At 39.2% G+C, this 27,273-nt stretch overlaps 1 protein-coding gene across 5 annotated transcripts in view; it reads left to right on the top strand.

The window, feature by feature from the left end:
- Positions 1-27,273, top strand: part of herc2 (HECT and RLD domain containing E3 ubiquitin protein ligase 2) — a 488,151-nt gene that overhangs the window by 24,675 nt on the left and 436,203 nt on the right. For all 5 annotated transcript variants that reach the window (XM_051927044.1, XM_051927043.1, XM_051927046.1 and 2 more), the window contains exons 3-4: positions 14,610-14,703; positions 24,872-25,003. In XM_051927044.1, coding sequence (XP_051783004.1) covers positions 14,610-14,703; positions 24,872-25,003 — 226 coding nt within the window. The remainder of the gene's footprint in view (positions 1-14,609; positions 14,704-24,871; positions 25,004-27,273) is intronic.

Here is a 27,273-nt window from a genome sequence, read left to right on the forward strand (position 1 = left end):
CTGTGATTTTCTACCAGTAGTATACACATTATGCCTCCAGTCTCTGCATGCACTTTGTGGGGAATTTTGCTTATAGTCTACTGAATGTGAACTATCGACGAATGGAACACAAAGTAAGACTGTCTAATCAGAAGCCTCCTTAATCTGTCCCATTGTAATTTATTTTGGACTAGTAGCCTAGTGGAGTGTTTGTTTTTAGACAGAATAAACTAATCTGTTCTTTATTCTGCCAATCCATATTACTAACCGAGAATGGTAAACCGGAAGGCACAGACGCCTGGTCTCGGTAAACCGGAAGGCACAGACGCAGGTACACGGCGATGGACCCAGGAGACATAGTGCACAGGCGCCTACAGCTTGCGTCTCATAAACCGCAAGCGACGTCTGATCCACCGCGAACGAAGGAGTTACGACTCAAAAACGAAAGAGCTCAACTAATGTAAATAAGACATGAAGCAACAACGCGCCCATAGCTAACGACTAACGACACAGCCACACAGAAAAGAATGGATTCTGCACTGCACCCCAGAGTCAAACGTAAGACACTACGGGGTCCGCAAAGGTCCACAAAGAGTACGGAAGGCGTGAGAAACTACGAAAGGTGCAGGCGCCTACAACGCGCTTCTGAACTAAACGTCCACACTACACAGCATGGTCCGGGTAATAAGAATAAACGAACTCTCCGTATTAAACGTACGGCATCCTCACACGTCCAAACAATATAGCATATGTGAATCACATTACAATGATGCATTATTAGCAGTACAACCACAGAAAACGCTCCGTATTAACAATAAGTGCTATTATCCATATTACTAACTCGAAACTAGATGGGTAATAAGAATAAACGAACGCTCTGTATTAAACATACGGCATCCTCACACGTCCAAACTACACCGCATATGTGAATCACATTACAGTGATGCAGTACTAAGAGTACAACGACAGAAAACTCTCCGTATTAACAGTAAGTGCAAATATCCATATTACTAACGGTAAACAACGTATAACTAATGGAGACACGGTCACGGCTCCAAAATGATACAGCTCGACTAACGGAGCTACCTGGATAGAATCAATGAACGCACGCGCCTACAACGCGCGTCTCAAATGCTGCAAGCAAAGCAGGCACGGCTCCAAAAAGAAAGAGCTCGACTGACGGAGATACAAAAAGAGAGTACAGAACCCTACACGTCCACACTACACAGCATAGTCAAACCCGACATAGTACGGAAGGTGCAGGCGCCTACAACACGCTTCTAAAGCACCACAAGCAATAACCTGAGATAGTACAGAAGCCCCAAAGATCCGGACTCCACAGCATATGTGAATCACATTACAGTAATACAATACTATATGTACTCACGGAAAACACAAACAGAAGAGGCTTCGGCGTCCTGCCCCAACTAACGTAAATAAGTGATTTTAAGATTATAATAACTCCATACCAAGGAATACTCATTCAAGGACAACACGCCATCTTTACTACAGATGTTGTGTATAAAGATATCCTATGTACGTCATCTACACCTTTACACTCCAATATATCTCATACATAGATCTGCGCAAACTCAAAGACATTCTATACTTGCATAACATAACACTTACACTGCTATTCTCATTTACATATAGATAGATAGATAGATACTTTATTACATAGACCTACAGATATCGTGACAGTGGACATGATACATATGTAACAATTACCGAGACAGACAGTAATCTTTCAAATGTATTTCGGGTTACCCAAGACCAGGGGTTGGCGAGCGACGTCGAAGCGAGCAGGGGACAGAGCCCCCTAGTATGAGTATAACAGAGGATGGGGAAGTTGGTGACTTGGTACTAAAAAAAAAATTCATACCTGTCATTTGGCAGTACATCGATCAAATGGTGATATTGTGCAAAATGTGCAAAACTGGAGTTACTTGTGTTTCCACATAACATTGCAATTTTTTTATCAGCATCACAAACCACATGCAGAATTCTACAGTAAATTCCATTGCATAAAAGGAAAATGCAAGTTAAACCTCCATATCCAAAAGCCCAACTGAACCAAAGCAAACAATAATACTGGTGCATTTTTGTGTTGAATGCCATACAAGAAAATGTTAGAGACATGAAATCACAGATGCTGTCACATATTACTTTGCAAATGACATACAGCCCTTATATGGGTTCAAAAACTAACCAACAAAATTGACTGAAGATGAAAGTTGTCTTTATGCAATTACTTCTCATAAACTTCCATTCCTGAATGGTACAGAAAGTGGAAAGGAGAAGTTGAGTCTGACCTAGCAAAACTAGAATACAATTAAACAACCACAGACCAGTGGTCAAAAAGGATGACCAAGTCTTATATCAGCCTAACTGTGCACTACATAAGTGATGAATCTGAACTGAAAAGTTGCTGCTTGCAAACATCCTATTTCATAGCAATTGTACAGGTGAAATCACTGCTCTATGCTTCAAAGAATCCTTGGTTGCATGGGTGCTATGTGAGTAGCATCAAGTTGCTGTACCCACAGGCAATGGAGCTAACGGGTGAATTGATGAACCAGATCTCAGTGCTTTGGCTACAGGCTTTACCTTCCAATTGGAGAGTTTAGGCAAAACATAATTTACCTTAGTACTTGGAGAGTAATATAAATTCCTATATTGTTTTTATTAAATATCATCAATAAAAGTTGTGAACATAGCAATTATCTCCGCATCTCTTTTTTTCCTCTCCATTCATCTCTACTGGCCTATTAAACTCATCAATTCAGGTATGTCTACAAGCCTTAAGTTTTACTCTGTTGGCCATGCTCTCTCTCTCTCTCAAGGGTGGGGGTTGACTTGTTTTTTTTTTTTTTTTTTTTCAATCCTATTTGTAAAAATTGATTTTGTATGAGTGATTACAATAAAATTAATTTAAAAAAAAAAATTGTGAACATATACACTCTTCTGTGCCTTACATTTGTCAAACTTAAATGATACAGCAATGTTAGTCACAAACATTTATTAAACTGTCCGCTCCCTGCACACCATGGCATACATACTCTGAAAAGCCCGCTCACTTGAAACCCCGGCTGTACTACTCCCAATAGGGATGCAATACCATAATACTACAAATAGGAGCACATATGTAAGATACAGAACTTAACAATATTAAATTAGACAGCAACATGATACAAATATATAATTTATCACCTTGGGACTAGCACAGATGTTGATGATATGTTTACTGTACATTGTGTACATGTTGTTGTTGTTGTTGTTAATAATATTATTATTATTAAACAAGTTTTAATTTTATACAGTGTGGGAAATAAGTATTGGATCCACTGCTGAATTTGCAAGTTTGCTCACTTATAAAGAAATGACCAGTCTCTGATTTTTATGGTAGTTTCATTTTAATAGAGAGAGACAGAATAGTAAACAAAAATCCAGAAAAATCACATTACATAAAAGTTAGAAATTGATTTGCATGTCATTGAGTGAATTATGTGTTTGATCCCCTACAACCTTGCCAGAATATTGGCTCCCACAGATTGGGATCAATCTTGTATCAATCAATCAATCAATCAATCAATTACAGATACTCCTGATTTCAGCTCATTATGTGTATAAAGCACACCTGTCCACAGAATCAATTTCTTCCATTCAACCTCTCCACCACCATGGGCAAGACCAAAGAGCTGTCAAAGGACGTCAGGGACAAGATTGTAGGCCTGCATAAGGCTGGAATGGGCAACAAGACCACCAGCAAGAAGCTTGGTGAGAAGGTGACAATTGTGGTGCAATTATTCCAAAATGGAAAAAATATAAAATGACCATCAATCGCCTTCGGTCTGGAGCACCATGTAAGATCTTCCCATGGTAGTGGAGGAAACAGAGTATTTGAAAGATTGGCAGATTACTTATTGTATTGGAAATGTATAAACTGCAGGATGGATCAGAAAACACAAGTTTTAAATACTCTGAATTATTAACAATTTTAATATTTCAATAAAAATCAATTTGTAAAAAAAAAAAAAATCAATGTAGTAGCACCAAGTGGAATAGTAATTCCATGTTACAATAAGTTATCTTAGAATGAATTATAGGTAAACATAAGCAGCTTACATAGATTGTCTGTCAGTTTAATTCAGGGTTGCAAGGGGCTGTAGACTATTCAGAGACACTATGTGCAAGGCAGGAGACACCCCTGGACAGAGCACCAGTCCATTGTGAATTTCCCCTTGGGATTAATAAAGTCTGTCTGTCTATCTTATGGGTCCACACACACACTCTCTCCCACTTAATTGCGATCTATTCAACGTAAACTGTGTATCTTTAAGAGTGTGGGATGAACACCAGTGAACCCAGAGGATAATCTGTGAAGACAAAGTAGAACTGGCAGCCTCGACACAGCCCACGACCAGGAATGTAATTCAAACTTCAGATGCCGGTTCCACAAAGCATAATTGCTAATCTCTGTGCTGCGTTATTCACTAAGTTTTCTGGTTAAAACATACTTTTTCAGCTGTTTTCATGAACTTTAATAACATCTAGACAAGTAGACAGGTAAGTCACATAACTGCTTTGACCGCTTTTCTCACAGTTTATATGGAGAAATGAATGAACACGTAATGCATTGACAGTGTGACCAAATAAAATTGTCAGTACAGGTATATGTAAAAGGAAAGTAAACATCTCTGCTTTGTCAGATGTTACATATGAAGGGTTCTTCAATGTTATCAAAAGAAATGTTCCCTTGTTAAATAACTGAGTTCACAAGCTGCCAAGTATCTTGAGAAGACTTATTTATATAAAAAGTGATCAATGCGTTCCAGAATAACATGTGAGGTCTCTTTCGAAAACTGATAGGCTGAGTGTTTCAGTAAACCTATTGGGTAAAGACCTACCCATCACTTTGAACAGAAATAGGTTAATATGCATTTATTGACAAAGAAATTGTTCTATTAAATAAAGTCTATGTGCCTTAGAAAGCCAAGCCTCCACTATTCTCAAAGCTGAAAGACTGGGGATTTTAGAATTCATATCAGATAATGACCTGTACATTATTTTAATATGAAAACAACTGTGGATCAACAAAATGCTCTATGAAAAAATCACTGTGGTACACATAGAGAAATGTTCAGTGATATGCAAAGGGTTGGGCACTCTTGCCTAAAATATCTGTTACTGTGAATAGTTAAGTGAGCAGAAGATGCACTGATCACCGAAAGGCATAAAGTTAAAGATGACACATTTCTTTTAATATTTTAAGCAAGATTACAGTTTTATTTCCATCATTCACAGGTACACAATACCAAAAAATGAAACAAGGAAGCCAGTAATTCTATTAAAAAAAAAAATGTTTGGAACATTTACGGAGCTATTATCACATCCGATCTGTTCTAGTGCCACTGGATTAGTTGCAGTAGCAGTAGTGAAAGCTTTACTCTTGATAGAGATACTTTTACTATATCGCCATCTTTGTCTTCCTATATAACTAAAAGTAAATGTCTGAAATCCTCAGGGTGTTAAATGTAATGGACAAACATTATTCATAAAAGTCATGGTGTTGACATTGGTTTCTTGATAGCAAGATCATAAAGAGTCCTACAGTGTGCTTGGATGCCCTTCATCTGCAGCAATTTACTATCTAAAATATATAATATATATATAATAGATATATAATATATTTAAAATATAGAATAATTTTGTGATCAATTATTTGCCTAATAGGTATTGGGTCGCCAGTAAAGTTTGTGTATTTTTACGTGCTCTTTAGATTGCTGCATTTTTAAACAATGCTTGAACAAAACATGCATTTTCATAATATCTTTGTTTTACTTGCATGCACCAAAATTGGCATGACCTGGTTCTGTGCACATAATGTGTATAATGGCATTTTTGTTGTACAGAGAATGTTTTATATCTGTTTTAAAATTGCATGCATACCTGGGTAGATAGCATGAGCTTCAATAGGTGTGTTTACATGCGCCTCAATAACCTGGTTTCTAAAATGCCATGTAAACCCTTATTCTGGTTAGAGGATCTGAGTTATTGGCCTCTGAGAAACCTGGTTAAAAGTTGTAGATTTCTCTGCAAAAAACCTGTTTATGTGGCCATGTAGACCCTTAACCATGTTAGTGTTACGTATTTTGTAGTCTCCATTTGTCCAATCCACTCTGTCAGCCTGTGCTTTTGTTTGCTTTGCACATGCTTTCAGCAGCCACAGGTAGAAGCATCCATAAAATACATTTCCAGAGGCAAATGTTTTGGCAATTGCATTATTTCTTCTCCTGAAATACTCCACGAATGCGTTATTTCTTCTCCTGAAATACTCCTATCTCAATATTTCAGAAATTGCTAAATTTATGTCGATGAGCTAAATATACTGTACGAAACTCCACAACACGAGAAGTAGGGTAATGCATTATAAGGAACCTGCATTACATACTCTGATTACTTTTAAAGTAATAAATAACCTAATGCAAATATTACTGAAGTAAAAATAAAAATAAATAAGTTGTTATTATTCCAGCAGCACTGGGTATAAGGGAGGAAGCACATATACCAGGTCTTTTCCTGGGCTCAGTCCAAAATCCCAAACAAAAAAGAGTGTGCTGCTTGCGTTCTGGTAACAGAAACCTATAAATGAAGTGTCAATTTGACTAAATTAACACAGACTTCACGGTGGCCAATGGTGATGGTTAAGCCTTTTTTTTTTTTTTTTTTGTGCAGTTTAAAGATGTCTGAATGTTTTGACAAAGGATAATCCCAGAAGATTGTTTGCCTTTTCAAACATGGATTTTTAAGAAATCAGGTTTTTACTTTTGCAATTGGTCAGCAATTAATAATAGACCACTTGTTTTAGTTTTTGTGTGTTCTTATTAGGTTCATAGAATTTTGATGTGGATATTCAGAAACAGTGTTAAGTAGTCCTGGATTTTTGTGCTGGTTGGTACTGGAAAACTTACAAGTCCTGGAATATGAAATGTATTAAAGTATATGAACCCTGGATTTATTTTGACTCCCTGCAACACTAAACTTGATAAGTGGGTTAGAAAATGGATTGATTAATGGATATTAGATAATGCACGTTATACAATATATAATTTATACTATAGTAGCATTAATGCAGTAGTACACATGAAGCAAATGAGTTGTTTTAGTTTAATTATGCAAACATTTCTGGTGTTAAGTCAAATGGAAGAACATGTGTATTTGGAAAGCTGTTTGTTTCATAGGATATTTGAGATGTGTACAGTCTATTCATAGAGAGCACATTAATTGCAACAGTAGATTTCTTCCTAATCAAAGTTCATAGCCCCAGTCAGCTGCATTGCTGTGTAAACTATCACATGTCAATAGCCTGGGAAAAAACACCAAGTTCTGTTGACAGTTTTATTATAGAATTTTGTTTAGGAAGTACCCTAAGTTCTTGTCTATAAGCCGGACTCATGTATTAGCCGGAGACCAAAAATCATACGAATTTTTAAAATAAAATCGTATCATAGATAAGCCGGACTCATGGATAAGCCGAACGTACTATAACCTATAACTAATAGAAGGGAGGGAGGTCAGTGGTCTCACTCGCGCCCATTTAATTTCTTTAAGGGGGGAGAGAGTGTGAGATATTGCCGTCTCTCTCACTCCCCGCATGGCGCGGTTGGAGCGGCCGGAGCGCGTTCTTTCTGCTCTGGGCGTCGCCGAGTCAACACGAGCGCGTAGCGGTCATTTAAATTGTGATTTTATATGTAAGCATATTTAAATATATATCGCGGATTTCTGCGGACAATGGGTCTTTTAATTTCTGGTACATGCTTCCTCAGTTGGTTTGCCCAGTTGATTTCATACAAGGGACGCTATTGGCAGATGGCTGAGAAGCTACCCGGCTTACTGTTCTCTCTCTCTTGTGCTGACTATCTGTGATCCTGACGTATGGGGATTGAGCAGGGGGGCTGTTTGCACACCTAGACGATACGGACGCTCGTCTAAAAATGCTGAAAGATTATCTTCACGTTGCTATCTTTTGTAAAGCTGATTCCTGAAAAGACATGCTGCACAGTGCTTCGCATACTTAAAAGCTCGAAGGGCACGTATTGATTTTTGACTGAAAAACAAACTCTCCCTCTCCCTCTCTTTGTCTGCTCCTGACGGAGGGGGTGTGAGCTGCCGCCTTCAACAGCTTTGTGCCGCGGTGCTTCGCATACTTAAAAGCCAAACAGACATATTGATTTGTTTGCTTCACTCCTTTGAAAAGGAAGATATGTTTGCATTCTTTTAATTGTGAGACGGAACTGTCATCTCTGTCTTGTCATGGAGCACAGTTTAAACTTTTGAAAAAGAGACAAATGTTTCTTTGCAGTGTTTGAATAACGTTCCTGTCTCTCTACAACCTCCTGTGTTTCTGCGCAAATCTGTGACCCAAGCATGACAATATAAAAATAACCATATAAACATATGGTTTCTACTTCGCGGATATTCTTATTTCGCGGGTGGCTCTGGAACGCAACCCCCGCGATGGATGTATAAGCCGGACTTATGTATAAGCCGATATTCTATTTTTTCATTTTCACAACTTTTTTCCTTAGATAAGCCGCGGCTTATTGACAAGAACTTAGGGTATATTTTTCTCCCATGATGAGTAGTAACAGGCATTACCTTATTAACATTTGTGAACAACTGATGATACATTCTTTGGCAATTTATTTTTTGCTGTTATTTATATTCTGAAGTGGAAAGAACATGATTTTTCCTCCCATGGTCCCTCACCCCCTCCTCTTCCAATGTGTGGCAGATTTTGCCCCCTCATTTGTATGATCGAAAAAGTTTGCAGGGTTTTATTTAAGTCTAATAATCACAAATAATGCCCGATTACTATTTATACAGTATGTAGTTGGTGCTATGTTGTAACACACAAGTTGAAATTGTTTGAAGCCTTTATTTAGTAACAGCATTATTTTAGTGGAATATGTGCTTAAGGTTAATTCCTAAAAGTAATAAATCCTTTAAAAATATCTACATTATCCAATACAATTTTTGAACTTTTATTCTGAAATGCTTTGAGTGATGATCCTGAAGTCTATGAATGCTTATTTTCCCCACTCCAAAAAAAAAAAAAAGTTTGCTATATTTTTCAAAGATACTGCATGCTTGCAATACATTCCATATGTGTGTGCCTATGTCTTAGTTTAAGCGAGAAAGATTTCAGCACATTCATAGTAAGCATTCAAGTGACTAATAATAACTGAAATAACTGAACTGCCATTATGGGAGGAGGAGTAGTACCAGTAATCATATTGTTGTATGTACTACATTCAGCTTTAATCAGAATGATTAGTGCAGACTTTTTAACATGGGCTTAGTGGTGGTGCTTAGCTCAGATTGTTGCCTCACAATTCCAGGAGCTCATGTTTAATTGCAAGCTTGGTTAGGCTCTTCATGATGTTTGCTTGTTCTTCATTTGTTTGCATTAATTGATAACTATGACTACACGGAACACTGGAAAATTACTTGTTTTACAACTAAATACTGGAAATTTGTCATTCATCGCTCTCAATTACAAAAATAAAACTAAGCATATTAGTAAATGTATCTGCCCAGTGTGGTGATAAAGGAAACCAGTGATTATCCCAGCAGCGCTGGATGTAATGCAGGAAGCAATAACATGACGCAGTACAGTAGCTAGCCTTCATATCTCAAAGCTTCAGGGACACTTGTGCTTAATTCTTAGCCTTATTACAGTCTGTGTTTACATGGGTTGATTGTTATACATGAATGTGTCCAGCGAAATACAGGGGCCTATTGGATAAAATCCATTTTCTCCTCTCCAGCAGTGAGCTTTGAGTGGTCCTTTCTGAGTTTGGTTTTTGTGCATCATTCAAAATTGACTTTTCCTGTATCCACCGAAGACAAAGGCACTTCTTACTCCATTTACACTAGAATTCCTGAAGCCTATGAAAAACCTTGTAATCCTTGTAATCCCAGCCCATGCTGCTTGTGCTGATTGACACATTTATAAAACAAAAGATGCTGATGGAGAGGTGCGAAGGGATTTAAATTGGGCTGGGATTACGAGTTTTTTCATAGGCTTCAGGAATTCTAGTGTTAATTATGGTATATTCAAACTGCTATGATTCATCTTTAGTTCTAGATTCAAGGCTATGTAGAGTTTGCTTCTTCTCCCTGTGTCTGGTGTGGCACCCGGCTGGGGTTCATCCCTGGCAGGGATGCCCAGGAGGACCGGAGGAGGGCTTGTGCCTCCTCCAGAACACAAGGGGGCGACCGCCCTGGTTCTATTGGGGGCCACGGGTACAGAGCTTGGACGCTCAATCCTGTAGGGGCCTGTGGTCACCGCCAGGGGGCGCCCCGATGCCTTGGGAGCCCTGGACCTCCGCACTTCCGCCACACTCGGAAGTGCTGGGGGGAAGAGGATTGGGTACACTCGGAGGACTTCCGGGTACACAGCCAGAGCTTCTGCCACACAGGGGTGTGTCAACGGAGGCTCCTCGGGAAGCACCTGGAGTCCGTCCGGGGCTGTATAAAAGGGGCCGCCTTCCTCCATTCAATGGCAAGAGTCGGGTGGAAGAGGACGAAGCTCAGTGGAGAGGAGTGGAGGCGGACCAGAGACTGAGAAGACAAGGTGTTGTGTGTCCAGGACTGAAGGGGTGATTGGTGCTGCAGCACTGGGTTTGTGCACTGTGATACTTGTAAATATTGTAAATAAACGTGTGTGTGGTGAAACCATCATGTCTACCTGTCTGTGTCCGGGCTGTTCCCCACACTGGGTATTTTTTTTTTCCTGGATAGTCTTCTTTACTTTCAAATTTCAATGTTAAATAAATTATATTTTCTTTGAGTGCTAAATTGGTTTGGTATAAATGAGTGAGGGTGGTTAACTGAGTTTACCCTAGACTCAATGAACAGTCTTGACTACCCTACTTTAAACTGTTGCCCTCTCCCGGTTTAGTTAATGATTTACTATTAATGCAGCCTTGATAATCTCATATCCTTGTATTTAAATAGGTGAGTTTTAGAAAGTGATCACATTAATGTTTAGTCCAAATTTAATATCAATGACTCGTATTTTGGAGAAAATACAACTACTAGTATAAAATGTTAGTTTTTGAAACCAATCATTTGTATATACTAAAGTAATTTATATAGATTTAGTTTGAATTTTCTGTTGAAAATGAAATGTTGGAATGTAGAAGTTCATGTATATTTTGTATGGTATTTTGGATTTTTAAATAAAAGATTTGATTTCAAATTATCCATATTACTAAACGAGAATGGTAAACCGGATATGGACACAGGGTCGTGCCCGTGGACGCAAAAGACGTAGTGCGCATGCGCCACACAAAGCCCTCCTCCAACGAAATGAGGCAACGCACCCTTAGCACACACAAAAAAAGGAGTCAGACGCAAGCGCCACACGCAGCCCATGCGCCCCCAGCACACAAAAAAAAGGACATAGCATACGAAACGGGACGCACACAAAAGAGGATTCAGACCCACGACACACAAAGCCCCCCTCCACTAACAGAAATAAAAAATGAGACAACGCGCCCCTAGCACACAAAAAAAAGGAGTCGGACACCAGCGCCACAAAGATACGGAGTCCACACACTAACATAAATAAGAAATGAGACACAAAGCACCCCTCCACTAACAGAAATAAGAAATGAGGCAACGCGTCCCTGGCACACAAAAAAAAAGGAGTCACACGCAACCGCCACACAAAACCCATAGCACTCCAAACGGGACAGACTACGGAGTCCACACACTAACATAAATAAGAAATGAAACACAAAGCACACCTCCACTAACAGAAATAAGAAATGAGGCAACGTGCCCATATCACACAAAAAAGAGGAGTCAGACACATGCCCCTAAGTGAAACGGAACAGACTACAGACTCCACACACGGTCACCCATCGAGCCCGAGATTGAGGCTCAAAAACCAAAGAGCAACCGCAAGCGAACACTCGAGATCATACAGAAACCCCACACATACGGACAACACAACATATTTGAATCAGACTATCCCCGCCTAATAGTGAAACGGGACAGTCTAAGGAGTCCACAAAAGTTCACAAATCAAGCCCGAGATGGTACTGAAAAAGAGGACTCACACCCCCACACCACAGTAAAACGGGACAGACTAAGGAGTGCAATCATTGTCATTCACTTAACTTCCCTAAAGAAACAACTGGCAATACAACTAATGAGTTTACACGTTGTTGTCAAAAGGGTCAAGTTAGACTGCCTCCTTTACATTCATATCCTCAATATCTACGGAAGCTTCTAACTAACGATGAACCTGAAAGTAAAAACTTTATGAACTGCATTAGATCCTACAATAGTTAATTTGCTTTTGCACCTACCGGAGTAAATATCAACTATACAGCATAGGTGAATCTCATTACAGTGATGCACTATTAACCGTACAACCACAGAAAATGCTCCATATTAACAGTGAGTGCGATCCTCGTTATTACTTATCCTGATTGCTAACGATAGAGAACAAACAGGTCATGAATTCACGATCACGGGTACAAAAAGATACGGCTCGAGTAACGGGACCACAAACACGAACCTGCATGAAAACAAACAATAAACGTCGGCGCCTACAACGCGCTTCTGAAACCGCGGAAGAAAAAATGTCTCGGCTCCAAAAACGCAGAGCTCGACTAACACAGTTACAGAAACGAGCCCAAATGGACAGATACAACGAGCGTAGACGCATGCAGCGCGCGTCTCAAAGTGCTGAAGCGAAGCAGGCACGGGTTCAAAAGGAAAGAGCTCGAGTCACAGAGATACAAAAACGGGAGCGACGGGAAAAAATAAATGAACGCAGACGTCTACAATGCGTGTCTGAAATGCCGGAAAACAAGCAGGCAAGGCTCCAAAAGGACAGGGCTTGACTGACCGGGATACAGAAACGGGACAGGCTCAATAAAAACAATGAACGCCGGCAACTACAACGGGCGTCTCGCACAACACAAGCAAAGCGATTACAGCTCCAAAACAACACATCCCAAATACTGGACATACAACAACGCGCTTCTCAAACGGCACAAGCAAAACATAAACGTCAAAGACATGAACAACAAACACCTGCTAAACGCTTCCGCCAGTTGGCTGACAACGCGTTTAATAATGACTCCACTATTCATGAAAATTCATTGGGATTAATGACTGTCATTTGCAATCATTGTCATTCACTTAACTTCCCTAAAGAAACAACTGGCAATACAACTAATGAGTTTACACGTTGTTGTCAAAAGGGTCAAGTTAGACTGCCTCCTTTACATTCATATCCTCAATATCTACGGAAGCTTCTAACTAACGATGTACCTAAAAGTAAAAACTTTATGAACCGCATTAGATCCTACAATAGTTCATTTGCTTTTGCGTCTACCCACCAAAAGGCAATGGCCCATACTGCTGTCGCGTATGTGGACAAATATTACATCGCATTGCAACAGTGCACCCTGAAACAAATCAAGAACGCAAATATGCACAAATCTACATCTTAGATCCAGATGACGCAATCTATCAACAAATGAACCATTAAACCTGCATTTGCCATGACCATCAACAAATCACAAGGACAAACCATGGACAAGGTTGGCATCTACCTCTCTGAGCCCGTATTTGGACATGGACAACTTTATGTAGCCTTCTCACGAGTTTGACGGTCATCTGACATTAAGGTTAAAGTTATAAATGATCCATACCAAGGAAAACTCATTCAAGGACAAGACACCATCTTTACTACTAATGTTGTGTACAAGGAAATTTTCCAATACATCTGTACAATGTGCCATGCGGTTTATTCTTTGCATCCTATATGCGTAATCTACACCTTCCCACTATGCTATGTCTCATACATCCATCCATCCATCCATTGTCCAACCCGCTGAATCCGAACACAGGGTCACGGGGGTCTGCTGGAGCCAATCCCAGCCAACACAGGGCACGAGGCAGGAAACAATCCTGGGCAGGGTGCCAACCCACCGCAGGACACACACAAACACACTCACACACCAAGCACACACTAGGACCAATTTAGAATCGCCAACCCACCTAACCTGCATGTCTTTGGAATGTGGGAGGAAACCGGAGCGCCCGGAGGAAACCCACGCAGACACGGGGAGAACAAGCAAACTCCACGCAGGGAGGACCCGGGAATCGAACCCAGGTCCCCAGATCTCCCAACTGCGAGGCAGCAGCGCTACCCACTGTGCCACCGTGCCGCCCTGTCTCATACATACATCACGCTATTTGGAATTACCCAACACCAGGGGTTGGTGAGCGAAGCGAGCAGGGGGCGGAGCCCCCTAGTTGTTTTTATAAAAAGGGATTTTGGAATGGGGCAATGACGTGAGAGTACAGTTAGTCTTACAAGTTGTAAGTTGATCTGTGTACTAAAAAGGCTTTGCTTTTTGTTTCATGGCCTAGCATGTGTTGCAAACATCACTTTGGATTTTCTTGTAATCATAATGTGAAGCTGATTTCAGAGCTCATGAGCTTTACTAGTATGCTGCAAAAAGAATTAATTTATCTGTAACCCACCTGTTAACATCACAATAAAATTTAACTTAATATATATTTTTTCTTTGTTTTAGCGTGCTTTCTCTCCAGATGGACTATGTGAATTGTGGAATGAAATGGTCAAAGATGGAGAAATCGCCTGTAGTGGAGAAGAAATAGCACAAACAGGTGACTTCTTAAGCTTACCTATCAAACAGTTTAAAGATTAAGAAATTATGTTTTTAGTAAAAACTGTACTCTAGGGGACCTTTGGAACAGTTACCAAATACAAAAATCTATTCCTACCAATTATTTGCATGGTGAGCAAATCAGTAAAAATCATTATACATACAGCAGGGAAAATGAGTATTGAAAGCATCAACGTTTTTCTCATTAAATATATTTCTAATTGGGCTATTGACATGAAATTTTCACCAGATGCCAGTAAAAACCCAAGTAATCCACACATACAAAGAAATCAAAACAAATAAGTCCATAAATTAAGTTATATGTAATAAGTGGAATGACACAGGTAATAAGTATTGAACACACTTACTGAAATTTATTTAATACTTACGAGAAAAGCCTTTGTTGGTAATGACAGCTTCAAGATGCCTCCTTTATGGAGAAACTAGTCACATGCATTGCTCAGGTGTGATTTTGGCCCATTCTTCCACACACACTGTCTTCAAATCTTAAAGGTTCTGGGGGCCTCTTCTATGAATTCTGATAATTCAGTTCTTTCTATAGATTTTCAATTGGATTCAAGTCGGGTGATTGACTGGGCCATTCTAGCAGCTTTATTTTCTGTCTCTGAAACTAGTTGAGAGTTTCCTTGGCAGTGTGTTTAGGATCATTGTCTTGCTGAAATGTCCACCCTCGTTTCATCTTCAGCATCCTGGCAGATGGCAACAGATTCTTATCAAGAATGTCCTGGTACATTTCTCCATTCATCCTTCCTTCAATTATATGAAGTCTGCCAGTACCATATGCTGAAAAACATGTAGGTATGGTGTTTTTGGGGTGATGTGCAGTGCCATTTTTCCTCCAAACGTGGTGTGTGCAATGATATCCAGAGAGTTCAATTTTGGTCTCATCTGACCAGATTATATTCTCCCAGTATTTCATTGGCTTGTCCAAGTGTTGTGCAGCAAACTTTAAACAATCTTAAACATGCTTTTTCTTCAGCAGTGGAGTCTCGTGTGGTGTGCGTGCATAGAGGCCATGGCGGTTGAGGGCATTACTTATTGTTTTCTTTGAAACAACTGTATCTGCTAATTCCAGGTCTTTTTGAAGCTTTCCGTGAGTGGTCCTTGGCTCTTGGACAACTCTTCTGATTATTCTTTTGACTCCACTGTCAGAAATCTTGCAAGGTGCACCTGGTCGTGTCTGTTTTATGATGAAATTATGTTCTTTCCACTTCCGGATTCTGGCCCCAACGGTGCTCACTGAAACATTCAGAAGTTTAGAAATACATCTATAACCAATGCCATCAGTATGTTACAAATTCCACAAAGAGCCATAGCAAGGATTGGGGCAGTCACCTGTATATTTGGTTTCCTGGCTGCAAATTGAGGTTTAAATGATAGCACTGCTGTGCACAAAACCGAGTCCAAAACAGAACTGAGGGAATAGGGAAAAGGTGGAGGCTTTTAAAGGGGAAGACAGGAAGTGAGGTCATAGGGGTCGGGCTCATGAGGGCCTTCAACCATAGGCTTGAGCCCAGATGTGACATTACAGAGGCCGGAGCCGGCAAGGTCTTCTTCCATAGGCTCGGACCCGAGTGTGATATCAAGAGGGCCAGGTGGAATCTTCCGTGAATGGTCTGCAGGAAAGGGAGAAAAAGAGTCCGTGCACTCTGTCACATCCTAGTCTGATTCGAAATTGCCCTTACTCAATCCCTTTAGCTGCCTCCCATGCGCATGTGTGTGACAAAGATTGCAAAGGTCTTGAGAGAGCTCTTTGCTTTTTCCCATCATGCGACACCTTGGTAATGAGAAACCTTTTTATAGGCCATCAATTAGGACTAAACCAGCTGATATTAATTTGCACTTATAGGGGGAAGGATTGCTTTCTAAATACTGACAGATTTCAGCTGGTTTTTTGGCTTTCCATGTCTTTTTGCACTTCCTTTTCTTCGTGTGTTCAATACATTTTTCCTGTGTCATTCCACTTTATTTCACATAACTTAATTTATGGACTTATTTGTTTTGATTTCTTTGTATGTGTGGATTACTTGGGTTGTTACTGATATCTGGTGAAAATATTATATCAATTGCCCCATTAGAAATATATTTACTGGGAATGTTTATGCATTCATTAGTTATTTTCCCCACTGTATTAAGAAGAATACAGTCATTAACCTCTTTATCGTTAGAATGAGCGTTACTCGAGCTGTAAAAACAGTGCTAAAAGTAATAGTCCCGAGCATCACTCGGGCAATTGTATAGATGCGTATCGCGTAAGCGCTAGACCTGAGGATTACTTGGGCTATAAAAGTGCCAACAGCGTTAGTGCCGAGTGTTGCTCGGGAAATGATATAACAACAACATTTATTTATATAGCACACTTTCATACAAAAAGTAGCTCAAAGTGCTTTACATAATGAAGAGAAGAAAAATAAAAGACAAAATAAGAAATTAAAATAAGACAACATTAATTAACATAGAAAGGAGTATGGTCCGATGGCCAGGGTGGACAGAAAAAACAAAAAAAAACTCCAGAAGGCTGGAGAAAAAAATAAAATCTGTAGGGGTTCCAGGCCACGAGACCGCCCAGTCCCCTTTGGGCATTCTACCTAACATAAATGAAATAGTCCTCTTTGTAGTTCGGGTTTTTCACGGAGTCACTTGATGCTGATGGTCATACAGACTTCTGGCTTTTAATCCATCCATCATTGTTGGAACATCATGGTGCTTTGGGTAGATGGTGGTGGCGCACGCCACCACCAACAGGACACCGGAAAAGGAAACAGAAGAGAGAGTAGGGGTTAGTACAGATTTTGAATGAATAGTTATTATAATGAATTAGATATACAGAGTATCAGGATTAAATTACAGTGAAGTTATGAGAAGGCCATGTTAAAGTAATGTGTTTTCAGTAATTTTTTAAAGTGCTCCACTGTATTAGCCTGGCGAATTCCTACTGGCAGGCTATTCCAGATTTTAGGTGCATAACAGCAGAAGGCCGCCTCACCACTTCTTTTAAGTTTTGCTCTTGGAATTCTAAGGAGACACTCAGTTGAGGATCTGAGGTTACGATTTGGAATATAAGGTGTCAGACATTCCGATATATAAGCCGGGGCGAGATTATTTAAAGCTTTATAAACCATAAGCAGAATTTTAAAGTCAATTCTGAATGACACAGGTAACCAGTGTAGTGACATCAAAACTGGAGAAATGTGTTCGGATTTTCTTTTCCTGGTAAGGATTCTAGCAGCTGCATTCTGCACTAGTTGCAAACGATTGATGTCTTTTTTGTGTAGTCCTGAGAGGATTGCGTTACAGTAATCTAGCCGACTGAAAACAAACGCATGAACTAATTTCTCTGCATCTTTCGATGATATAAGAGGTCTAACTTTTGCTATGTTTCTTAGGTGAAAAAATGCTGTCCTAGTGATCTGATTAATATGCGATTTAAAATTCAGATTACAATCAACGGTTACCCCTAAGCTTTTTACCTCCGATTTGACTTTTAATCCTAATGCATCCAGTTTATTTCTAATAGCCTCATTGTATCCATTATTGCCAATCACTAAGATTTCGTTTTTTTCTTTATTTAATTTGAGAAAGTTACTATTCATCCATTCTGAGATACAAGTTAGACATTGTGTTAGCGAATCAAAAGATTTAGGGTCATCAGGTGCTATTGATAAATACAGCTGTGTGTCATCAGCATAGCTGTGGTAGCTCACGTTGTGCCCTGAGATAATCTGACCTAATGGAAGCATGTAGATTGAGAAGAGCAGTGGACCCAGGATAGAGCCTTGTGGAACACCATATAGAATATCATGTGTTTTTGAGTTATAATTACCACAACTAACAAAGAATTTTCTCCCTGCCAGGTAGGATTCAAACCAATTTTAAGACACTGCCAGAGAGGCCCACCCATTGACTAAGGCGATTGTTAAGAATATTATGATCAATGGTGTCAAATGCGGCACTCAGATCTAAGAGGATGAGAACAGATAAATGGCCTCTGTCTGCATTTACCCGCAAGTCATTTACTACTTTAACGAGTGCAGTTTCTGTGCTGTGATTTGTTCTAAAACCTGACTGAAATTTATCAAGAATAGCATGTTTATTGAGGTGCTCATTTAACTGTATAATGACTGCCTTCTCTATAGGTGTGTCTTGTGTAAGTGACAGGCCAGAATGTTACTCAGGCAACGGTGCAGGCATGTCTTCAACTAGCCTCATAATGACATCTTGTAAGAAAAGTTTTTCAGCAGCCCAGGTGTCCTACATTATTGACAGTGATGTGAACAGAGATGACAAAGTGAAACTGAAGCAGGCAGTGAAATCAAAAATGGTTCTGATGAATCCGAAAGTGATGCTTGTGTCAATTGCACATTTGAAGTGTGCTGTTCAAAAGGTCATCAGTCTGGAAAGGAAATCCACAAGGAATCATGTTACTACTGTCATGATTTTGAGGTTGGATTGTGTATTTCACCATCCTTCAACATATACCATACAAATGACACATTTTAACAGTATATATGGTATTAGCATTATTTTTTATTATTATTACTTTTCATTATTATTATTATTTGTATCATTATTCTGCTTTCTACACTTCTGACTTTGTACAGTAATCCCTCCTCCATCGCGGGGGTTGCGTTCCAGAGCCACCCGCGAAATAAGAAAATCCGCGAAGTAGAAACCATACGTTTATATGGTTATTTTTATATATTTTAAGTCCTTATAAACTCTCCCACATGGTTTATAAATATTCCCCGTACAGTTATACAGCATAAACCCTTTATATTCTCTTAGTTATTAGGTAAGATTCGTTAAAATTATGTATGTAAACACAGTTTATATACTACTCACAAACATACATATCGTATATCATTGAGGAGTTTTATTTAATACGTAATACAGTTTTAAACATATTGTAATTGAGTAGGTAATATAAAAATACGTGAAAAATCTATAACATGTAAATGCTGTACATAAAACCAAAATGTTATTTTAAAGAAACTGTAGAGCGTCTCGCGAAATAAGAAAATCCACGAAGTAGAAACCATATGTTTATATGGTTATTTTTATATATTTTAAGTCCTTATAAACTCTCCCACATGGTTTATAAATATTCCCCGTACAGTTATACAGCATAAACCCTTTATATTCTCTTAGTTATTAGGTAAGATTCGTTAAAATTATGTATGTAAACACAGTTTATATACTACTCACAAACATACGTATCGTATATCATTGAGGAGTTTTATTTAATACGTAATACAGTTTTAAACATATTGTAATTGAGTAGGTAATATAAAAATACATGAAAAATCTATAACATGTAAATGCTGTACATAAAACCAAAATGTTATTTTAAAGAAACTGTAGAGCGTCTCTGATATCACATTTGTCACAGCCATTACGATAGACAGACCACCGGCAATAAATACCTACAATGCAAGGAAAAAAATGTATAAAATGTGTGCACAGTTACAATAAACGCACATACATGTACTAAGTACGTAGAAAAATAGTTTTGGGTACTCACCAACTTGTCAGATAATGATGACATTTACTGCACTGTCACAGCTGTTCTAAAGGAGCCTCTTCACGCGACTGTGTAGCAGCGCCGTCGTCTTCTTCCACTGAAGGCGTACTAGGCAGTGTTTTACGTGTAAGGAACATCGTGATGGGCAGTTGCTGGCGCTGCTTTTTCATTTGTGTAAAGAGGTTCCTATACACTTCCATGGCGCCGTCAAGAGCATTTTTAAATTGCAAAGAACGAATCATTTGCGGGTCCCATTCTTCAACGGATGTCTGCAGATCTTTTGCCATTCGTAGAATGGTCGCGAGACGCTTGAGAGTTAGGCCTGCGTCTTCTTCCTCTGCTGGGTTGTCTTGTTCTTCCTCGCTCGCTGACTTGGTCATCTCGGCCAAATCTTCATCGCTCAGCAGCTCGTAGTGGGCATCGAGCAGCTCATTGATGTCATCACTGGTCATGTCGTTGAATCCCTCTCCTCCTAGCAGTTTTGCCAGCGTGATTGCCTTGTCAACCGCAGAGTCATGAATTTCTTCTGCAGAAAAGCCCTTCTTTTTGCACACAATTTCTGGCCACAATTTCTCCCAGCAGGCATTAACCGTGTCTTTCTTCATATCATTAAGGGCCTTCTGCACGTTCACCATACACGATGTGATCATGTACTTACGCCAGTACTCCTTCAGGGAAAAGTCATTGTCCGTGTCCATTGCCTCGACCATGTGTTGCAGGCTGTTCCTTGTGTACAATGCCTTGAAAGCCCGGATAACTCCTTGATCCATTGGCTGAATCAGTGATGTCATATTTGGTGGCAAGAACTCAATTTTTACACCTTGGTAGGATAGATCCAAGGGATGACCTCCAGCATTGTCCAGAAGTAAAAGGACTTTGAAATCCAGCCCTTTATCTGCCAGATAGATCTTTACTTCCGGGATGAAACATTGGTGAAACCAATCTGACGTTAGGCGTTTCGTAATCCAGGCCTTCGGTTTGTGCATCCAGTACACAGGCAGCAGGTTTTTATTCTTAGTTTTCAGGGCCCGGGGGTTTTTGGACTTATAAATGAGCCCAGGCTTTATCATAAAGCCCGCAGCATTGGTGCACATGACCAGCGTGATGCGATCTTTGTGCGCCTTAAACCCCGGGGCGTTTGCCTCTTCCTTCGTGATAAAAGTACGAGACGGCATCCGCTTCCAAAATAGGGCCGTCTCATCCATATTAAACACGGTTTCAGGCTGATATCCGCCTTCCTCAATAATCGTCTTGAACGCGTTGGCGACAAATTTCTCAGCTGCGGCTTTGTCTGCGGAGGCAGCCTCTCCTTGCAGGTTAACACTGGCCAAGTTGAACCTTTTCTTAAATTTTTCAAACCAGCCCTTGCTGGCAGTAAATTCACGGTTCTCGCTGGGGGATTCAGCAGAAGTTCCATGTCGAGGGTCGTCGTCGTCGTCTGGAGCATCTCTGGCATCCGCAAACCTATCATAAAGTTGCTTGGTCTTTTGTCGGATGATATTGGTGTCCACGGGGATGTTTTTCTTCCGGCAGTCTTCAATCCAAATCCCTAACGCAGATTCCATCCGGACTACCGCCTTATTACGTCCACTTACACTTCGTTTCGCCTCCTGGTTAAAGGACACTGCGGCCGTAGATCGTAGGTTCTTTTCCTCCTTCTTAATATAACGAACCGTGGACTCGTTGATACCGTAGTGGCGTCCTACAGCGGTGTAGCTTTTCTCTTCCTTCAACATGTCCAACAATTTCACCTTTTCAGCAATTGTTAGCATCTTCCGTTGGTGCTTTGGCACGGCCCCAGAAGCAGTAGCAGGAGAAGATCGCTTTGTAGACATAACGAAGAGATTGACTACAGTATGCACAAAGAAAAACGTTGATGCTGAATGAGTGAGATGAGATGCCGGCTTTAAGCGAAATCGAATTCTGCGCTCCCTGTCGCTGAGCCAGTCAGCACCCAGGAGCTTAACCGCGTGCTCTGATTGGGTAGCTTCTCAGCCATCCGCCAATAGCGTCCCTTGTTTGAATTCAAATGCGCCCTTGTTTGAATTCAAATGGGCAAATCATGTGGAAGTGCATATACTGTAGACTGCAGACATCTGCGAAGCAGTGAAAAATCTGCGATATATATTCACATATGCTTACATTTAAAATCCGCGATGGAGTGAAGCCGCGAAAGACGAAGCACGATATAGCGAGGGATCACTGTAGTTTTGTTATTTTTCACGTTTTACAGTAGAAAGATCAAATTTAATAAGTATGTAATTTTTCAAGCCAAAAAATGCAATGCTTTTTACATGTTTTTTTGAGAAAAAATGTAATGTTAAGGTGGTTAAAAATAGAGCACCTTTTGGTATGCATTCTCGTAACAAAATTATTATTGGGTAAAAAATGCTTTTTATTGACTTTGGGAAATTCTTGTAAATTTGAGATCTTGGGTGCAGTTTAAAGTAATAAAGGCATTGTACACTTCTGAGAACCTTATAGATGTCTGCTTGCTTTATGAAAAGAGCAGGCTCAAGTGTGAGTGTGTGCTTGTAAATGAAAGCATTAACTATTGATGTTCAAACAAAACTTTTAGCTTACAATACAAAATAACTTCCAAAATCACAGGCTAGAAAGATACCATAATGAAGCTGGGAAGTATAGTATATTTTTAGCTTGCTTAAATACTGTGTAACAATCTGAGAAATGCACCTTAAATTAGTGCATAGCTGTAGCCAGAGATGCTGCTAAGAAGGCCTAAGGATAAACTTGGACAAGTTAATATAGCTTTCTGCTTTATTAAAACATAAATGCTGTAGATTCTGTGGGAAATAGTTTTTGCAGTAAGAGGTATAAGTTATTTTGAAACCTGAATTAGGATGGCATATTTCATATAATTTTCTGTTTGGATATCTAAATAATTGAAATAGTGAATAATCCATGGGCTTGCATTATTACCCTTTTGAATGGGGGAAAGACATACTGTATAGAATTAGGAAATTAGTAGTCCTACCCAAGTCAGCAGCAAGAACCTATTTTTCTTTTAATATGTTCTTTTTTTTGCTCTTTCATTAATAGCTGTAATGTATCAGTTATGTCATATAGAGTCCTATATGAACATATTTTCCCCCTTAGTTCCTCCAGTCCCTTTTCTGGCTTGACTGGACCAATAGGGAATTGTGGAACTGAATGGCAAGTCAACAGCCACAGTTCAGTCCTTTTCTTATGTCTTAACCTTAAAAGAAATGTTGTATCCTAATCCTTAGGTTTGTCCGATGTAAAGCTGTTTATTAAAGTATTTAATAAACACAAATGAAAATCTGTGACTTGCATTTCAAAGTGCATTCTAAAATAAAACTTCAAAATATAAGCAAAGAAAATGTATCGTAAGCATTATACAGTATCTAATCACTGTGCTTGCTAAAATCCAGAGAATTGCTGCCAGAACTGGAAAAAAAGTTATAAAGTGGGGAGTGGATCTTTCATCCATTCTTTTAATTTTGAAAATTTTGACATTTACTAACCCCGAGAGATATACATAGTTTTATTCACATCTGACTGAGGTTGATTCATGGAGTAAATGTATGCCCCTTCTTAAAACAAAGCTCAGTTGCACGTAAAACATTCTCATTTGTCGTGATTGGTCAGGTTTTGATATCTGAAGTCTTTCAGTTACACTAATCTGAAAGAGTTTTACAGAAAAGTCATGTCAAATGAATTTGCAAAAACAAATGTTAACTCCATTCTTTATTGTGAATGTTCAACAGCCAAGGGAGTGAATTCTTAACTTACTTTTTTGCTAGTAAGGTAACTTTTAAGTTCTTTGTTTTTATTGTATTAGTAATGGCTTTCTGTATAGCAAAATATACTGTTCCTTTAATGTTAGAAAGTTGTGTCCAAGTTGGATGACCAGCGAAAATCTGAAAACGTTGATTACAATGCCCAATAGAAGTGGAGTCTTTCACATATTGTTGCTAACCAATCTGGTATTTTGTATTTGCACAGCGTTACTGATCCATGGGAGAGCACTACTTTAAATGTCTAATAATAAACAAAATGTAATCTACTTTAGGCTGTGCCATTCTCAGTCTCACAGTTACTTATTTCACTATTTCAGAAAGTCCTAGTTTTAATTGTGGAGTAAATATTATGCAGGCTATAATTTTAACCAAATACCTTTTGAGCTTTTCTTATTTGGAGACAGGTGCTGTGTATTCCTTACATGCATTCATTTTATTTATCTGTAGTTCTAATTTCTGTTTTAAAACAAAAAAAAAAATAATTCAAATACTTGATAACTTATGCCCATTCTTAGCGCATTGTACTTTAAGTATTATACTTGGTGACACTTAGCATGACTTGATTTATGGTATATACTATAGGTTTTCTGGTATAGACCAATATTGGAAATATCTGGCTTTACTTCGCTCTGGAAAGCTAACTGTTATGATGTCAATGAGTTCCTCCTTCATTTCTAAGCTGGTGTTCAATTGTTAATACTATATCATAGTTAAACATAAAAACATTTCATTTTTTTTGTTTTAGAAAAAAATGGTGATCTGTTTAATATTTTACAGTAATAAAACACTGACTATGCAGAATGGAGAATATTTATTATTATTGTTTTTATTTTTATTATTTTCAGAGGACAGTGCAGATTGTTCGAGTAGCCAAAGAAAAGAGGAGTCTAATGAAAGAGAGAAGAAGGAGGAAGAAGAACCAGTAACATCTGTTCATCAGTCAATTATTGAAACGTGGGACTGGGGCCGACAACCAGGTTCAGTATTATTTCAATATTAGTAGCATGGGCAAGCAGCAGAATTGAATTTTTTGTAAAGAAACAATTTATTGTATTTTGACTTCTCATTTTTTTTTAGTTTTTTTATAATAATGTATCAGCACTTAAATGAAAAAAGATAAATGCCTGTTTTAACTTATTATAATAATAATAATAATAATAATATTAAAAATCTGATTACCGTAAAATAGGGGATAATTGTAAAGATATTAAAATTAAACAACAATTTTGCCAGTTTTTTTTATCAGCCTGTGCTTGTAAGGCTATATATTGGCAGCCATTGTGTAGCAGTTTATGTGTTGAGCATCTTTAAATTGTATACCCCAAAAAATGAAACTGTAAAATAATGTTGAAGGGTTGTTTGAAAGTCAAATCAGGAAACGGTAATACCTCATTTACTCCTTTATATACATTCTCTACATAACATGCACAATGACACATACATTAAGTACTAGTCTGCTCAAAGGCTGTGGTAATTATTATGATTATTAGGTGTACACAACACTTCTAACTTCATATCTGTGATAATGAAAACTTTTAAGTCTCAAGTGTTCCAAGTGTTTTTCAGGATATTTGTAACATAATTTCAAGGTAGTGCAAAACAAAAAACAGTTATACTCCTTCATATTGTTATTATTTTGACACAAATAAAAAAACTAGTCATAGCCAATGGCACAACACGTTAGAAGTGCCTAGAGATGAAGATTTGTCATCACAAATAGGCTGTGTTCAGAAACTACAAAGTCAAAGGAATGTGTAAGAAGTCAGAAATAATGAGGAAATGGAGTCAAAAAAATAAGCAAAACCATAATTGTTATTTATGAGTTTTCCAGACCTGCTCTTACAAAAGCATTTTAAAAATATCCAAAAACTTGGTTAACCTAGAAGCTCACAAAGTGGACTTTGATACTTTGCTTCCGGTTGTGTTGTGGCTGAATGACGATGCTGGTTCGGCTCCATGCTCCCATCTGCTGTTCGGGAGCCCTTGAACCCAACACCGTCGGTAATGTTACAGATGAGCTAGACAGTGAGGCAATAACAATGGAGCAAGGGGATGGTGCAAAAGTGCTTTTATTAAAAAAACAACAAAAACAAAGTCCACAAAGTACAGTGCCTTCTTAAAAGTCTTCATTAAATAAATAAAAAATCCATCATAAAACGAAGTGACAGGTTTAAAACAACAATAAAACAATCCTTTAAAACCGAAGTTAAAAAGTTGCTGGAAGCAGTCCTTTAAAACAATGAAAAGCCCAGTGCTTTTTACATTAGCGTTTCACCTGCTTCTCCCGTTAGGGCCCTGCAGCAGGTGAGACGCTCTCTCTCTGCAGCTGGCCTCCCGATCCTGGCTTCGGGTGCGCTCTCATCCCAGGCCTGACACTTGGAGTCCTTGCCAACCAGGATACTCACGTCAGGGACTTCTCCACCAAGCCTCCCGACTCCCGCTGCCATCCTGGCCTTACGCGGCCAGTCGCCCTTCACTGGTCACTCCCGCTGCTCGATCACTCAGCGGGAGCGACCACTACTACGACTCCCAGGTGTCGGCCTAACACCCAGGCTTCCTTTCAGCTGCCTGCGAGCATTCACTTGCTCGCTTGGTCACCCGCACTGGCTCTCTTTCTCTCTCTCTCTCTCTCTCTCTCTCTCTCTCTCTCTCTCTCTCTCTCTCTCTCTCTCTCTCTCTCTCTCTCTCTCTCTTCTCTCCTGCTCCTCGCTCTCCACTAACCTCTGTCTTTCTTTCCTTTCGTCTTTTTTCCATCTTCTTTCTCCTCTAGCTGGCTCGCTCTTCTATATATGCTGAGAGGGCATAGCAGCTGCAGCACATTAGCATCCCCAGGAACAATCACGGATGTGGGCAGTCTCTCACCTGTGCACTTAGGTGAGAAACACCCACACCGCAGATTGCCCTGAGACCTGCTTTAGTCACAACTACCACGCCCCCTCGCTAAGCCGCGAGGGCGGTGATTATTTAAAAAACTGGCCTTTCCTGAGAGAGCTGTGGACCTGCAACACCACAGGCTGTAGGTAGGACATGTTACTATATAAAAAGACTGCTCAGAGCTTTAAGTTCCCATGAAAATCAAAAAGGCAGCACATTATTCAAAAATAATACCATAACAAAGTAAAAAAAAATAAAGTCGCAAATTAATACTGATTCAAAATCTTTTAATGCACTGTAAAATTTAACACATAATATTTCACAAATACTTTATTTAATATTAAGGTATATGTTTGTGGTTAAGTTTTATCTC

The sequence above is a fragment of the Erpetoichthys calabaricus genome, chromosome 4, assembly GCF_900747795.2.
Source record: "Erpetoichthys calabaricus chromosome 4, fErpCal1.3, whole genome shotgun sequence".
In the NCBI taxonomy this organism is placed as follows: domain Eukaryota; kingdom Metazoa; phylum Chordata; class Cladistia; order Polypteriformes; family Polypteridae; genus Erpetoichthys; species Erpetoichthys calabaricus.